The following is a 17,210-nucleotide window of genomic DNA, read 5'->3' as shown; positions in this document are numbered from 1 at the left end:
ACTGAACGCACGAAGAAACAGCTACACCAAACCGGTAGTTGAAATGGAGTAGAAAGGCGGCAAGACGACGAAGGGGGAACTGCCCTTGTCCTTTTCAACTCAAGACCCACGAAGGTGCACGAGGGCCTCCCTCATTGATAACGCATGCGGGAAGGCACGCTGGCTACCGTGGCACCATCCTCGACTCCAGACGCAAGCCAGCAAACCTGACACAATCGGTGAGTCGGAGGAAGCCGGTAGCAAACCGAACAATATTGAAACCAAGGTTGCAAGCGGCAACATTAGATGAACTTGAGAACAAAGAACTTGTATATGTTTAAACTTTTGGGGGAAGCCCAGAGAAGGGCCAACTGCAGAGTGGTCAGGCGCCACAGGAGCGCTTATTCGAAGGACTCTTGCTGGCCTCTTTTGCGTTGGAACTGCAAGTACCACAGGACCCTAGGAAAGGACGGCGTGAGGTGCCAGAGTGGTCCTATTTGCCTGCATCTGGAGTCGAGGACGGTACCGAGAACACCAAATTGACCTCCCAAATACTCATGCTTGGAGATTTTAACTTAGGATTTAATTACCCCAATGATCACCAAGCCTTGGCCATTTCCAACGTACTAACAGAACAGGGGCTCATACCAAGAGTGACCCAAGCTACTCACGACAAAGGGAGAACCCTTGACTGGGTTGCTGACTACAACTGCATCACCACTATCACCTCAATAACACGCTAACCTGGACAGATCATTATCTAATTTCATTTACTATGCCACCCACTACTCTTAAACCTAAGGTTATCCCCATCGCACCTTCCCTCCCCACAAGGAATAAAAAGAACATCACTGCAGACGAGATCATTCTGCTTTTTCTGCCAACTCTTGACCTACTTCCTAACTCAACCAGTCAAGACAACCTAATACATCCTACAATGCTGCCATGACAAAAGCCCTCGATATAATTGCTCCCCTCAAGATTCGGAAAAGCAAACCTAAAGCCCATTTGAATTCATGGTTTACGCCCCATCTAAAAACTTCGAGAAGGAAAAAAGGAGGCTTGAGGCCCTATGGAAAGTCAGCCCTATGTATGAAAACAAATCCAAACTGATTAACCTAGCATCCCTATACAAAAAAGAAACCATATGCGCCAAACAAGAGTCTTATAATGAGAGGATTACTAAAGCCAGTTCAAGTACTAGGGAATTATTTACTATTCTGAGGGAACTGGAAGCTCCCATCCCACAGGTAGATTGCCTCAAGGATAGGCCCGGGTGCACAAGCATACAGAATGCCTTACACAACAAAGTCTCCCTACCTCAAAGCACAATTGCTGATAAAAAGGCCACTCTACCTAGTATAGACAAACCTAGCATTACTACAGCAGCCACCAACAAACACCCTAACCAGTTCAAATGTTCTCAAGTCTCTATCTATGAGGTTGAAAAAGTCAGATGTCTAATTGCCAAGGAGACAGCTGTCCGGCACAGATCATCAAAGACACTACTAGAGACCTCTCACCCTTCATAACTAAACGGATCAATTCCTCATTTACTTCTGGCAATGCCCCCGGCAATTTAAAAGAATCTTGGGTCCTACTGCTCCTGAAAAAAGAGACCATAGATCCCTCTATTCCAACTAATTACAGGCCTATCACCACAGTACCTTTTCTACTCAAGATTATCGACAAAATGGCTTACATTCAAATTCAGAAATACTTGGAGTCAAATCACCTCCTCATTATCCAACTATCGGGCTTAAGACTCCATCATGGCACCGAGACAGCGTTAGACTTAAAAACACAGATCGACGACAAGGGAAAAACAGCCTTGCTGCTACTCCTTGACCTCTCGGCCGCATTTGACCTGGTAGACCACCAAGTTCTCTGCAACTATCTGGCATTAGCAACGCATTTCTCACATAGCACCATTACCTGTATTAAATCCTTCCTTAATAACAGTACCATGCAAGTCTTCTCGCCACTTGCAGCTGCCGACCCTATCCCCATAACCTGCGGGGTTCCACAAGGTTCATGTGTTTCCCCCACTTTGTACAACATATTCACAAAGACACTGTTCGATGACCTAGACCATCTGGGTGTCACCTACACCAACTATGGGGATGACAACCAGATCCTCATACCCCTTTCGGGCGATTATGACAGGGACCCGGCTTTGGTGAATAAGATATACCTCATCATTTAGGCATGGATGGCCACACATGGCCTATGCCTGATTGATGAAAAGACTGTGTTGCTAATACTTGGCTCCACCCCTATCCTCAACAAACTAGACCAGAACTACACTACCTTTAACATTGATGGCAACTCCATCAATGTGGCCAAAGTAGTAAAAACCTTAGGTTCTTACCTTGACTCCACCCTCACACTTAATAAACAAGTCAGCTCCCTGGCTTCCGCCACTGCTTACACGTGTAAGCTGATGTTACGCTCACCTGGCTCCCACAGAGGGGTTGATCTGAACTGGACAGCTGCGGTCTCCACCAATGTGACACGTAGGGCCGAGATGACGGACTGGACTGGACTGGCCCACCTAGCTTCATTTGCTTGGCCCGTAAGAATATTCTTCTGCAAATGCAGAAAGGGAATTAACCACCCGTGGAGTTGAGCGTAAATCCCCCCACCCCGCTGTTCTCCACACAGATCACCTTTGATGTCCCCTCCTACAGTCTCACCTGATGGTTTGAAAAGATGAGCTCCCCATCCTGCATTGAGCGCAGGGGCGCGTTGATAACCAGTTGCTTCACTGGCTCGAAGGAATTGGTGAGTTATAGAACAATATTGACTCCGAAAAGTATGTAGTTCGTAAGAGTTTCACTCTTGTCCGATTCCTTGCAGTTTGCAGCTTGACCCCAGTGAAGAGTTCCTCGTGGTAGCTGACGAAGTTCAGGTAAGGATTTGGCTTATCCTACACAGTTCAATAAAATAAGGCCAGAATGTAACCTGTGGCTTTTTCCCTTATTCAGGTGTGGAGAAAAAATATGAAGTTCGGGGAATAATGCCTCCGGCGGTAAAATTAGATAAGTCTATTGTGGTGAGAAGAGTTCCCCTTGTTTGTCCCTTTGTCTCACCTTGTTGTCCTTTTGTTCCCCTTAGGGGCCGGGGTGCGGCGAGGATGCAAATGGAGACTGCACCGACCCGTGAAGAGGAATAGTACCCCCGGCGGTAATCAGGTAAGTCTATGGGGGTAGTTACTATTGCCTCTGTTTATTCCCTTGGCTCACCTTTGCTGTTCTTGTGTTCCCCTTAGGTGCCAGAGTACGGCGGGAACGTGCAGAAGGATGCAGTGGATCGTGAGGATGCTGCAAAGGCCGGTGAGTTAAGCGCGGCGCTGCAGCAGGCGAGGCGGCACGCGTAAAATGTTTCTTTCTTCCAGCTCGAAGGCGCGGTGGATCCGGAATTTAGGTAAGGATAGAAGGTTTTGCTCTTATTCTCTTATTCTAACCTCTTCTCCTTCTGTTCCTCCCTTTTTCTTGGAGCTGCAGACTCGAGGCTGGCGTGGCAGAAGACTGGATGCAGGCTTGTAGATGCAGAATAACGCGAAGCGTGTGTTGTTCTTCGGGCGTGGTTTAAATAGTCTCCAAAGTAGTCCCAGGTAAGTATTCATCCCCAGCCCCGCCCGAATAGTCCCTAGGTAAAATAGTCCCTTTCAAGCCTCATTTGGCTTGGAGCTCTGCAGCATGGTCTGCATCAGGTAAGCTTGCAGCATGGTGTGCATCAGGTAAATTCTACTCTATGAGCCTGGCGCCTATGGCGCCAGGACTGACTCTCCATATGAGCCTGGCGCCATAGGTGCCAGGACCGCACCCAAACAGCCCCTAGCAGGGGTTTTTGGGCTTGCTCAAAATAACTTGATGCCTGCTTCCGGGGTTGCTGGACATGGTCTGGTTCCCCGGGGATAGGCATCATGACAGCTGATCAGGGCATACAGACCATTCTTGTCAAAGGTAAATTGCATTACCTTAGCGAGAGCACTTATAATATCCAAACTGGATTATTGTAATGCTCTCTATCTAGGGGCCAACAAATAACTCATCAATAAAATCCAAACCCTGCAGAATAATGCCTTAAGAGCCGCTCTTGGTATATCCAAGAGAGAACAGATTTCACATCTAAGGAGACCAAATGGCTCAATATTAAAGATAAAATCATGCTCAAAACCATATCCCTAACGCACAAATGTCTTAACCATGCAGCCCCTATATTCCTGTCTGAGAGAATTAACAAACACTCCTCAACCCCCCCCACTAGGACCATCAACTCAGCACTTCTAGTTGTACCCAGATTCAAGCTAAAAAAGGCAGAGGGAACCAGCTTCCCGGTCATGGCAGCCCAGGCCTGGAAAGCATTACCCATTTCTCTGAGAGCAGACCAACCCTTCTATATATTTAGACGCAATATCATAAACTGGCTCATCAACAATGATACCCAGGGCCAGCCCTTGTCCTGCATATATCAGAACATACTAGAAAACTACACTAACCCTCTGTATGTTTGATCTACAAGTTGATTACGAAGTCACCCATCTCATTTTGTATATATGTATATTCATTTTTGCATATGTGCTAATTGTGATTCCAACCTATTTTCTGCAATTACTACTGTCACTCCATTGTTTGTAAATGCTGTAACTAAATTGAAAGTATGCCGGTAACTTGCCATGTAAAGGCGCACAGATACCTTCGGGTCGGGTGTGCCATACAAAGAAATAAACAAACAAACAAGGGTCACGTCAAATCCCTTGTACACTTGAAAGTCTCTGACCCATTGCCAAGAGAAAGCTAAGGGAAGTAAATCCTGCATTGTGAGAACGTAAAGTGAACTGTATATTTGGCAAGAGTAAAACCCGGTGTGAGGGATATCTGTGAGTTGGGTGAAGAGTAATACACTTGTGAACACTGTGTAGACAAGAGTGGACCCAGCTGAGGGTTGTCCGCAGCGGGATGTTGCAAGCGTCATTTGAAATGCCATAGTGAACCCGACGGAGAGAGGCCCAAGTTGCAAGAAGGATCCGAGCCCGGCAGAGGGAGATCCAAGGGGCATAGAGCAATCGCCCAAGGTACAAGATTATGGAAGGAACTTTTGTTTGTTGTTTTGATACATCTGGCCTTCTAAGGCAAGAGACTTTGCAAAGAAGAGGCTTGGCACTGAAGGTTCTGATATCGTTGAACTTGAATTGGGAGCCCCGTGCTGGAGAGGCCCAGGAGTGCGCTGTGCTCAGAAGCCCCACCTTGTCCTGTGTTAAACATGTGGGGAAGGGAGACCCAGCCATACCATCCTGATTTACCATTTTGTGATGAACATTGTCCCACACTCTTTTTGTAACTTAGGAGAAGGATTACCAATATGTATGTTTGGTATAGGCCCTTTTTATTTGCCCCTAGGAGTTCCTTATTATTATTTGATGGTCGTAGCTTGCTCCCATCTTAGATTTAGGTTTAGATTAGGCGTTTATCTCACCCATTAAAAATATCAAGAAACACCCCTGAACTGTGATCACTTGCGTCTGTCTTTACTGTTGCCACCATGAGTTCCTTACAGAGCCGAGCATAAGAGGCAGCCTGTTTCACACCACTATAACCATATCTATAGAATGTCCAACAGGCCACAAAAACCTCCAGGAAACCCGATCAGGGCTTTGTTCCCAGAGGAGCCATCAGTCGAAACCCACCCTCATTTAAAAATGCCCATCTTTCCTTCCAGCTTTCCTATCTACAGAACCTAGTCATGTGTGGTCCTTTAGGGGCCTAGAGTTTAAGTTAAAGGGCTATGCCCTCCTGTTTTGTTGGGCATGGTTTTTCAACATGCCCATGCTCCGAATGGCACCATAGCGTTGTGGAAGGCTTAAAGACCTAACCACTGTGTAGCCAAAGACAGTACTTGGTGTCCTCAAACATTTTGCACAAATAGACAAGCCTAGGTGCTTTCAGGCTACTACAATGGTGGACTGGTGCAATAAAAAAAACTCTTACCATAAAGGTGGATATTGTTCATTTTTCAGTGAGTTTCAAACATGGTACATTTGCATTTCTAACATACAACCGTTCCCAACTATTTTCATTCAAAGGATTCCCAGGGCCACAAGCCGCACGTATCACGATTTCTCTACTCTGAAAGTCTATTTTGGAGAAAATTCACTTCTGTTGCGGAGTCCCACAGAATACAGCAGAGCCCTGTGAAAAATGTGTTACAACTGCCACATAGTCTGTGACATAGCAATAATCTTGGAGTTTGAACTATCTGCATTGCGTGGTTTGCAGAACGTCTTTAAACTAGTCATCTCTGCTAGTAAATGACCAGTCACCTAAATCAGTGTTTTCCGATTTGCACTCAATGGTCTGCTGATGGCTCATTCACTGCACAGTGCTTTGAGGCTATAATAATTGCAGTAGGAGCTATACAAATGTCCACTAACATATCTTGGGAGGATAGCTCAGCTGCAACGTGCTCACCTTGGTCGCAGAGCAACACAGGTTCGATCCCCAGGTCCGCGCTGAGAACCCTCGGGGTATTAAGCACGTTATAAATAACCAATTATAAAAAACGAAAGATATCTGTGCATTGTGGACTGAGTATGTGGACAGCCATCATTACCCTGAGACTTCGTTTTCCCTCTCAAAGCCGTCCTCTTATAAAGTTTTGCAAGGGGGGATAAAACATCTCAGAAAAAGAGAAGGTGGACAGCTCTTGGATCTCAAAGGAGTGTCAGATGTTGCATGCCATTGCATCTTCATATTCAAATCTTGAGGTTGTCCAAATCAGTATATATTGCGCAGGGTTACAAAGAATTCAGTGTTAGCGTGGGCATTGTAAAAAAGGAAATGAACATCAGGCCCAGTGTGTATTATGTACTTGGGGATTTAAGGACAAACCCCATTTATCTCAGACATATTCATAAACTATAAAGATCTGTGGTCGTTCTCATGTTCCCAACATGCCCTTTGATTTTATGCAACACCAATGTGGGATCCTCATTGGTGCCATAATCCCCTTCTTTCTCAGAGTTATTCCAAAAGAGTAACAAAACTGTGCACCAGACTGACCAACTTGGAATGATAACCTTGTGTCAGAAAATACTTAAAACAGTGATTATAGATTTTGATAATGTGCTTTGCAAGATGTGTAACTTTCTTATCATCACTACAATAGAGAGATTGGGTGAGAGAGGGAGAAACCTAGTGAACGAGAGAGAAATAGAGGCAAATATAGAAACAGAGAGCAACAGACAGAGCCAGATACAGCTAGTTCTTTATTACTTTACAATACATAATTGATATAACTAAAAATGAGCAATTAGGTTTTGAGCACTAAGGAGCTTCGCCTCTTAATAGAGATATGAATGAAAAGCAATTTAAATCAGAATTAGTCTGCTAAACTGCCTTCGCCCCAGCACACAAAATAATGCTGGCAAAACTTAGTAAAAATAAAAAAGGGATGGCATGGCAGCAAAAGCGACTTCTCCGAAAGCGAGTTTGTAGCGAAATTCCATTCGAATTGGAGATCTTATTCCGTATTGTTAATTAATACCAAAGTTATTCATGTATTACGTAGGCTGTTCCTTAATAGACACAATCGCCAAGGAAATCCTTGGTAACTAAACGGTTTCCAAAAATAGGTTTGAGTGCTGCACCATGGTTGGCATCCTATTGATAGACTTATACGTCTATGGAAGATTCAAGGGTTCATTGTCGAACTGAATGGAAGTCCTGCACCATGTTGGGCAGCAAGATAGTACTGCGTCTTCCATAGAATTCTAAGTACATTTCACTACAGATTCATTTTCAGAGAAATCGCTTTTGATGCCATGCCACCGCTTTTAATATTTGATATGAATTCTAACTGACTTACTAAAAAGGTGACGTTAATAAATGTAGAAGGAATAGGCAAACTATCTCATCTGCAAAATAGTCTGATGGGATCAGTACCTATTGTTTCATGCAGTTTTTGGCATGGCTGTACACCCTTACCTATCATGCTTAGCTTTGGAACAGTGTACATGTCTTTGTCGTTGACGACCAATGTGGGGGCCGGTGGAGGAGGGCCCTGCGATCCTTCTTCCACCTCTGGGGTCTGCGGGCATCGCTGAACAAAGTGAGTGTCCACCAAGCGTACAAAAGTGTTTGAGACATCACTGTAGTCCATAGTCTTCCCATCTGCAAAAAAAGTTGGTAAGCACAAAACACATGATCCATTATGCATGTAACTGTTAATTAAAATGGGACACATGATTACATGCATTGTGCTGGTTATATTTGCAGGTAAACGTGAGTAGACAAAGTGAAAAAGGTAAAGATGTTCTAATTCTATAACACTGAGCTAAACAGGCATACATTTTTGTAAAATATTTTAGCAGACTTACATTTTGAGAACTCTTTTGATCCTCCACCCAAATCATCAAAATAAGCAAGGTTCGAATTGGAGAAACCTCCTTTAATCCAAAATCTGAGCTGGAAGCAAGTCCAAGTCCACCAAAGGTAAGGATCTGCGCCATTCAAACAGCCAGTAGTTGTCCAATCAGGGACAACTACTGGTTTCACATCTACCCCAGAAGCAGACTTTGACATTTCTGTGGATTGGTACTAGACATTCCCATACCCCTTCCTTGGCCACACACACAGGCTCACCAGCCTGTAAAAGCAGCAGCTTTCCCCGGCAAGTGCATGACCATATAAGGTGTTGACTGACCCGAGAAGGCAGAAAGAAGGCCAAACTCCATTTGGCCAAAGAACAAGCGAAAATCTTGTTGCACTGCCATTTTAGAGCACTAGCCACGTTTAGTAGGCATACGCAGTAAAAGCGAATATGCACATCAAAAATAATGCACAAACAGTAAATATGTAACTGCTGCTACAAGCTTGTCTTTAGGCACATATAAACGTATCCAAAAATCTTATGTGTAAAAAGATAGGGGGATACAAAAGTATCCCCACTGTACTGTAACATGCTGCGTGTAATATAAAAATACAGGTATGCCAAAGGCAAAGAAAGTTTCCCAGTACTGATAGCCCGAAGGACTGCCCAGTTTCCCCATAACATGTGAGCAAAAGGCAAGGGAAGTGAAGCTGAAGGCTTTACTTCACTTTAAAAGGTCAAGACAGGATAAAAAAAACAGAGCAAAAAATATATATATATGGGGTTTCAAAGGAAACGATGGTGGGAAAGTTGCAAAGGGAAAATCTTTCCTAAAAGCAAGTTCGCAGGATTCTTCCGCGTCCTCTGTGACCATTGAGTGCACACTGTAAACGTGGCGTCATGCAGGCACATACGAGCAGGGGCACCTGGGGACCGTAGTACAATCCCACATACGCCAGTATGGCGCACCGAGACCTGCACCCATTGTTGCAGCACTGAAGGTCACCGATTTGTGATATTATGTAGCTGTACATTCAACAATAACCTAGAGAGAGCAACAACGTCTTACAATTGAGGCAAGGTGAGAACAAATGGATAGATACTCAGTGAAGTTGGGCAGGGTATGGACGTTTACAATACATTTCATGCATATAATGCTGTTCTTCAAAGTAACATTTTTATGGCGCTCAATACTACCAATACTAAATGGTACTACAACAATGAGATGCATTCAACAATAACATGCTATGGCAACAGAACCACTTTTTTATACTTTTATTAAACCTTGCATTTGATACTTTATTTTTAAGACTTTGGATGCCATAAATGATTATTCAACTTTAATGTTCTGCTTTGAATTTAAGGGTAGTGCTTTATTGTTTTCCTGCTGCTGCAACAAGTAACCTAGTATATTACACGAATTTTCAAGCACAGCGCTGGATGTTTTTTTCAAAGTGCACAATTTATTTCTCCAGATTGACATTTTCATACGCTCTCTTTTTCTCTGATCATTGCAAATTTGTTGTTCATGTCATTATTTGTGAGAATTACAATAGTTGGTCTTTAAATACAGTATTTTTGTTTATATTTTTGTTATTTTATGTCTTAAAAAGGGAATGATGGTTGAGCTACAAGTAGGTTGTTAAGTTATTTTTTAAAGGTTTTCAATGTTTTATTCCAAACAATACACACTGACAAATAGAAGGAATTCATCCCTTCTCCCCAAGGGGGAGTCCCCCTGTGGGGCTAGGGCGGTGAGCCCCATCTGCAATAGGGGTAGAGGCAAGTGGACCTCACTGAGAGAAACATCACTCCCGACCCCCAAGTCCCCAGGGGACAAGGACTCCCGTTCCCATGAGGAACTCCCTAAAGCTGTACATACTGTGGCCTACACGGGACGCTCAAAAATACCAGAAACTGTGAAATACCAAGAAAAGGAGGAAGAAACACTTAATAGATGCCATTCTATTATGGAAAAGGAACATGTCCATTTAAATCAATATATCCAATCCACTGAGACAAGTACGTTGATGAATGTGCACTCGGAAAGAGAAGAGAGAGGAATGCATACATAGGCCTGGGAAGCCTCCATGTGGCGTACCACCTGGACAGGACAGAAACTATGAAGCCCACGAGTTTCAAACTCGCTCAATATCACAGAGCGTGACGCCAGAGCCCAGGAGAAGGTGGTGACGAGACCATGAAGGAGAATCTGTGGTGGACAGGTGGTTCACAAAACGTCACCGATACCACCACCAAGAACGAGTCACAGTGTGTCTGGACACGCATTTAAGCATCGGGACAACGCGAGGAAACCAGAGAACTCGAGGAGAGAAACACCAGCGTAGAGAAGGCGACAGCGGTCTATGCCCCGAGAGAAGGTCCCAGAGGAACAGGGCGCCTATCTGGAAAGAAATGAACTCACAATGTTGTAATACAAGAGAACGAAGTATTGAAAAGCAGAACAGTGGATAATAATACCATCGGAAGAGGGGAAAGTAACTCGATTTTTGGTACAAGAATATAATGCCAAAGAGAAAGAAAGGTATAAGCCAGAGTTCAGAGGAAATAGACAATTGAGTCACACACAGTCAAGGAGACCAAAACAGGCTAAACTATAATTCCCCAGGAGTGAAAGCCTACCACAGTGATAAAAGTATATAAAGTATATATTGAGAACAACAAGAATATAGATCTTATAAGAAATCCCCATAAGGGGTTCCGAAAGAAGAGAGACAACTCAAAAACCCATTTTAAGAACTAAAGAGACTGATTCAATAAGTCACGAGAGACTACTTGTGGAACATTTCTTAAAGAGAAGCATACAGACTGGTACTAGAAGTACCCTCAGGAAGGGTCTATGTCATTTCATCGTTATTTCGATGGGTTTTTTAACTAATATTTGTAAATGAGAAAAACTCACCAAAACCCATCTCCTATTGTCATTTTTAACTATTCCAGACCCCCCACCCTATATATTTCTATGAGTTTTATCGTTAACATTTTTTCGTAAAAGACCCATCGAGACAACGACTGTCGATTAAAGGACGTTGTGCCCTCAGGAGAAGGAGTCATTCTCCTGCCCCAAGTTAGTTTTCATAGTGGTAAGGTCAGTTAGGGTCATTTTCGGACAGCAAACACATTTCTTTGGACGTTTCATGACTGACTAACAAGCACCTTAGTTAGTAACCTAGGTAGGGAACACCCATAGTAATGGGAAAGTTAGGCCTTATAGCGTCACCTTAATAGAATAGCGTGTATCATGTCCTCAGAGTCCATGCCATTCTTCTCACTCGCCAAAACACTTCAATATGGAGCATTACAGAAACAAATAGGTTAAAATAAATTTAACCAAATAAAACTTTAAATAAAATTCAATTTTTCTTAGAATACACATATTGTCCCCATTCTTTAACAAGAATCTGGATTCTCTGCTGCTGTTTATATATCTTTCTTTCAATGTCTGCCCAATTCCTCAATGTCCACCACCATGCTGCAATTCATGGCCTGTTGGGACTTAAATGATGATCTCATTGCTATCACAATATTAGCTAAACAGTAGTTTCAAGTTCTTCCTGGCATATTGGTTAGAGCTGCAGAAGTATTCAATTTTCTTCACATCATACTGGAAACAACATCCATCCCTTTTCTGGCTAATCCTTTGCCATTCAAGTGTATGACGTAGTGTGTAAACAATATAATATTGTGTTTGTTGGAAATTGGAGGGAATAACATGTCTGTGTATATTGTGGCAAGGCCAGTAACCTGGCCTTAACAAGAGGGACCAGGAACCCCTCTAAGCTGGGGTAGGAATCCAGCCAGGGAGCCATCCAGAGTCAGTTTTGCTCCTGAGGTGGATGGTGGCAGCAGGGAGGGCCTGCATGTGTGTATGCAGACCCTAGTTTCCAGCCTTGCCTCATGTATTAGACATTGTGATGATCCTTCAGGAGGACCCTTTCCATGATACTAGGAAGGTGCAGCCACTGACCAATAGTCCCCCTAGGCGTGGTAATATGCGGGAGGACCTAGGCACGGGTAGTATAGCTCAGTGGCAAAGCTCTTGTCTTGAAAGCAAGATGTCGCAGAGCAACACAGGTTCGACTCCTAGGTCCACGCTTAGAAAACTCTTTGGTTATTAAGTGCGTTTTAAAAAACCAATTATAATAATAATGGAGAGAAACTCCCCTCCTGGCGACAAAGATGCAAATCGGGGACACTGCCCTTTAACACCCAACCCCATAAGGTGGTAGCATCGCCCAAACTGCTTTTTCCTAGACTTATGTCAGAAACCATGTGTTATTGTACTGGGTCAGGCAACCTTTTTTTTTTTTTTTTTAAAAATTTTATTTTCAAAATAAAACAATACAAACCAAACTTGCAGCATTATACAATACAACCGTAAACATCAATTAACGGGTCAGGCAACCTTAATGTGAAAAGTACAGAGACTAGGGAACGCTACAGTCAAGCGGGAAAAACGCTCAACTAGCTGTTGTCAATGGAACTGATGTTATGCCAGAGAGAACCTGGTTATATCAACATGCCAGAAACAATGATGAAGGAAGAGAGATCAAGACAGAGAGAGAGATGGAGAGGAAGATAGAATTGGAGAGCGCTATTGCGGTCAAGCCGAAGGTATAAGCAGAAGAAAGAATTGAGAGGCTTGAGGGACAGACGTGGATGATGTGGTTCAAGAGAATGCACAACAACTCCTCGCAGGCCAACTAGGTGTTGGCAGTAGTGGAATCAGAAAGTGGAGATAGCGTCCCGCACGGAGGCAGAATGCTGAATGTTAAAGAAGTGAAACATGGTAGTCCATGGGCGAGACTAAGGCAGAGTGAGAGTAGAATTGGCACAACACTCCGGCGAAACAAATGTATGGTATTTGTGAGATGCCTGGAAAGCCTAAAACATGTTGGCCAGGAACCGGACCAACAGAAGGACGTCAATTGGGTTGTAGTCACGTGACCTGTAGTGGGTGGACCATGCGGTCCAGCAACTGCACCGAGACCGCTAACCCTGGCCTTTCGCAAAGCCACATCGGTGGGCTTGACAAGCATCCAGATTGGAGGTGGCTGAGTGATCCGTATGGAAGGGACAGTCGAGTCCATTACCAACATCAGAACAACCGCCAGTACAGGGGCAAAATGAGCACCCAACAAGAGAAGAAACTATTGATCGTCACACGATCCTAGGCAGAACCGGTGAAACCTCCCGACACGAGTAGCAGGTTATGGGAGTTGTTAAAAGTCTGGGAGGGAGCCGAGGGAAATCCAAGAGAGCCTTGGGAAACAGGCAACAACAAGCTAGTATGAAGAACTGTTAACTGAGCAAACAAGAAGTATTTTCCTTACCTGTAACTCCTGTTTTCCAGCATTGGATCTTTCATGCATTCTCATGCCTTGAATCAAGTCAAGTACAAAGCAGTTGTCAGTAAATGAACAGGAGGCGGCAAGGGAGAAAGGCATACCTTATTGAAATCGGCCTTGCAGCACTGCTCTCCCGACTCTTGTCTATGATTCACTTTGACCCTCCATGCAGTAGTGCTTCACAATGGTGTGCGGTTGTGTCCATGTGGCCGCTCAGCAGATGTCAGGCAGTGGGACCAGTGCCCACAATGCCACTGATTATCCTATTGCTCTTGTAGAATGCACTCTTATAGGACCCTGTAGGGGCCTGTTCGACTGTGTATGCACCCTGGTGATCGCTGAGGTCACCCATCAGGCGATGCCATGTTTGGAAATGGATTGAGCCCTGTTAGGGGGCCCTAAAACTATGAACACCTTTAGTTCTGTCAAGGCAACATTTTAAAGCTCTTCGAAGGTCTAGTGAGTGCAGAGCTTGTTCTGTCATATTAACTGGTTTTGCCAAGAAAACTGGTAAGATTATCTCCGATTGGAGGTGGAACTCAGAGAGTACCCAAGGAATTAAGCTTGGATTTGCCTTTAAAACTACTCTGTATCAAAATGGAGGTATGGAGGCATGATGGACAATGCCATCAGGAAAGCTGTCTTCCAAGATACATTTAATTTCAGTGGTAGCCATGAACTTAAATGGTGCTTTCATTAGTGCTGTGAGGACGGTATTCAGGCTCCATTGTTGAGGCATTTTCTTTTGCGGAGGGTAGGAAAAGACCCCTCATAAATGTTTTGACCAGCCATGCCCTGTAGAGAGGGGCTTCCTCCTCTCGTCTATTAAATCTTAAAAATTGCTTCTAGGTGTACCTTGATGAATGAGTGCGACAGCCCATCTTTGGCTAGTTTTAGCAAATATGGCAGGAGGTCCTGAGGGGCTAAATTGGGGGATCGAGTTGTTGGACACACCACCTGCAAAAGCAGTCCCACATATATCCGTATGACCAGTTTGTAGAGTCTACCCGAGTTGCAGTCAGAATGTCTGCAATCTTGTGAAATCGGGGAATGGCCAAATTCTACAAGGTCAGGAGCCAGGCCTTTAAGTTGAAGAACCCTGGTTCATGGTGCAGAAGTTACAGGTTGCACATCGAGAGCAGGTTTGGATCCTCCCCTAGGGGAACTGGATGGTCTTGATACAGATGAATGAGGTCTGAGAACCAGGGTGGTCTCTGCCATGCAAGTGCTACTAAGATCTTGCATTTGTAAATCGTGATCGTTTGTAGGACTATGCTTATCACTGGTATCAGCTGAAACGTGTATGTAAATTCCTTCCCACGATAGCATGAATGCGTCCCCCAGAGATCCTTTCAGTGGATACCTGCTGGCGATTTGCGTAAACTTCTTGTTTTCCGATGTTGGGGGCAAGTCGATGGATGGTGTGATGCGAGGGGGATCTGTCCACCATTGTAGTTGGTGTGCTAACTGAGATGTTACGACCAATTTGTCGTTCCATGACATGCTTGTTTGTGACCATCGGTCATCCAGACATTTTTGGCAGACCACCTGTTCTGCGGAATTAGCGGGATACAGGAGAACATTGTCCCCAATAGTTGCATGCATGTTTGTACTGACACGTGGTATCCTGGGTAGAATTTGTTCCGGAGACCGAGAATTGAGAGCGTCTTTTTTGGGGGGGGGGGGACGGAACAGTCCTTGAAGGTGTCGGAATGTGTCGAATTGTGTCCCCAAGAATTCCAACGTGTTGGAAGGCTTGAAGTAGGATTTGTCAGAGTTAATTGCGAAGCCGAGGTGTGAGAGGATATGTATAAAACGTTGGACAACGATTTGTGCCTCCAACTCCGAGAGTGCCCTAATCAGCCAGTGATCGAGGTAGGGGTATATGTGATACCACTCCCTCCTTAGGGAAACATCCACAGGGGCCAGGTATTTCGTGAATGTCCTGGGTGCTGAGAATAGCCCCAATGGTAGCACTTTGGACTGATAATGGTTGTTTCCTATGACAAATCTTCGAAACCTCATTTGAGCCTTGTGAATAGGGATGTGGAAATATGCATCTTTGAGATCTAGTGATGTTATAAAAATCTCCTTCCTGCACTGCTTTTATGACGTCGGCCAGGGTCACCATTTTGCATTTTCGCTTGTTTATGGACTTTTTGTGGCCTCTCAGGTCCAGGATTGGTCTCAATGATTTGTCTGGTTTTTGTACCATAAAGAATCTGGAGTACGTCCCTTTGGCTCGTTGTTTTCTTAGAACTTTTTCTATGGCCTGCTTGTAGAGCATTTTTTGCACTTCGTTTCGTAGGACTTGTAAGCGTGGTGGTTTTTGCAGACTTGTTGGAGCTCGAAGAGGTGGTTTGCTGAACTCCAACTTGGGTAATTTCTCTCCAACACCTCTCTCTCCACATGTGGTGTCCTGCGAGGCTCTATCCTCTCAACCTGGCTCTTCAATGTCTATCTGGCCCCTTAGGCCCACCTGATCTCCACCTTCTCTTCCAACTTTCACTCACCACTCTTTCAAGCTTCCCTCAGCCTCCTCTCCTCCCTCTATCACTCATTCCTGACTGTCCATCCGCGATTCAGGATTGGTGCACCTACAACAATCTTTGCCTTAATGCCAGTAAGATGGAGCTCCCTCTCATTGGAACCCCTGCTCCCGCTTGCACTCTCTCACTCTGGCCGCCCTCCTTGGGCCCTCTACCCTCGCCTTCCTGTGAGGCAAAAAACCTTGGTGTCATCTTCAACTCCCTCTCTCCTCACATCAAAGACCTTGCCAAAAAGGCCCACATCCAGCTGCACAACCTCAGAGGTATTCTACCTTTTCTCACTTTCCCCTAGAAGCTCACCGTCTCCAGAGCCCTGGTTCTCTCCAGGCTGGACTACTGCAACACCTTTCTCAATCTGCCTACCTCTACTCTTCGCCCACTGCGACTAATCCAGAACAGGACTGTGAGACTTATCCTTGGCCTCAAGACCAGGGACCGTATCTCTCCAGCCCTGAAATCTCTACACTGGCTCCCGATGGCTGCAAGGATCAAGTTCAAGACCCTATGCATCGTTCACAAGGCTCTCTGGGGCCGGGGGCCGCACTACATCCAACTCGCTCTTCTGAAATGCCTTCCTTCTCAAGCCCTTCGCCCAGCTACCTCCAACTCTCCGAGGGACAGACGTTTCTCCAGGTAGAGAGTGGGGGTAGATCTCTCTCCTTTGCAGGTGCCTCCCTCTGGAACGGCAACCTGCCCCTCTCAGACTTGAGCGGGATGACCTGAAGTTCCAGAAGCAGCTCAAGACTCCCACATTTCTCCTCTGCCTTCTCTCTCTCTCACTCCCTTGCTAACTTACCTGTCTACTGCGCCGACTGGTTGCTTGGTTCTGTCCGAGCCTCATTGGGTACCAGCCCCCCCCCCCATGACAAGTCTTCCTTTGCACTGCCTCCTGGCCTACTGCACACTTAGGGGCTGTAACTGTAACCTCTACAGCCCCCTG

General features: G+C 44.9%; 1 protein-coding gene across 7 annotated transcripts in view; it reads right to left on the bottom strand.

The window, feature by feature from the left end:
• Positions 1–17,210, bottom strand: part of POLR3C (RNA polymerase III subunit C) — a 685,095-nt gene that overhangs the window by 378,715 nt on the left and 289,170 nt on the right. For all 7 annotated transcript variants that reach the window (XM_069652779.1, XM_069652773.1, XM_069652781.1 and 4 more), the window contains one exon: positions 7,968–8,153. In XM_069652779.1, coding sequence (XP_069508880.1) covers positions 7,968–8,153 — 186 coding nt within the window. The remainder of the gene's footprint in view (positions 1–7,967; positions 8,154–17,210) is intronic.

The sequence above is a fragment of the Ambystoma mexicanum genome, chromosome 1p (assembly GCF_040938575.1).
Source record: "Ambystoma mexicanum isolate Mex_15411 chromosome 1p, UKY_AmexF1_1, whole genome shotgun sequence".
In the NCBI taxonomy this organism is placed as follows: Eukaryota; Metazoa; Chordata; class Amphibia; order Caudata; family Ambystomatidae; genus Ambystoma; species Ambystoma mexicanum.
This window is presented reverse-complemented; position numbering and strand designations above follow the sequence as displayed.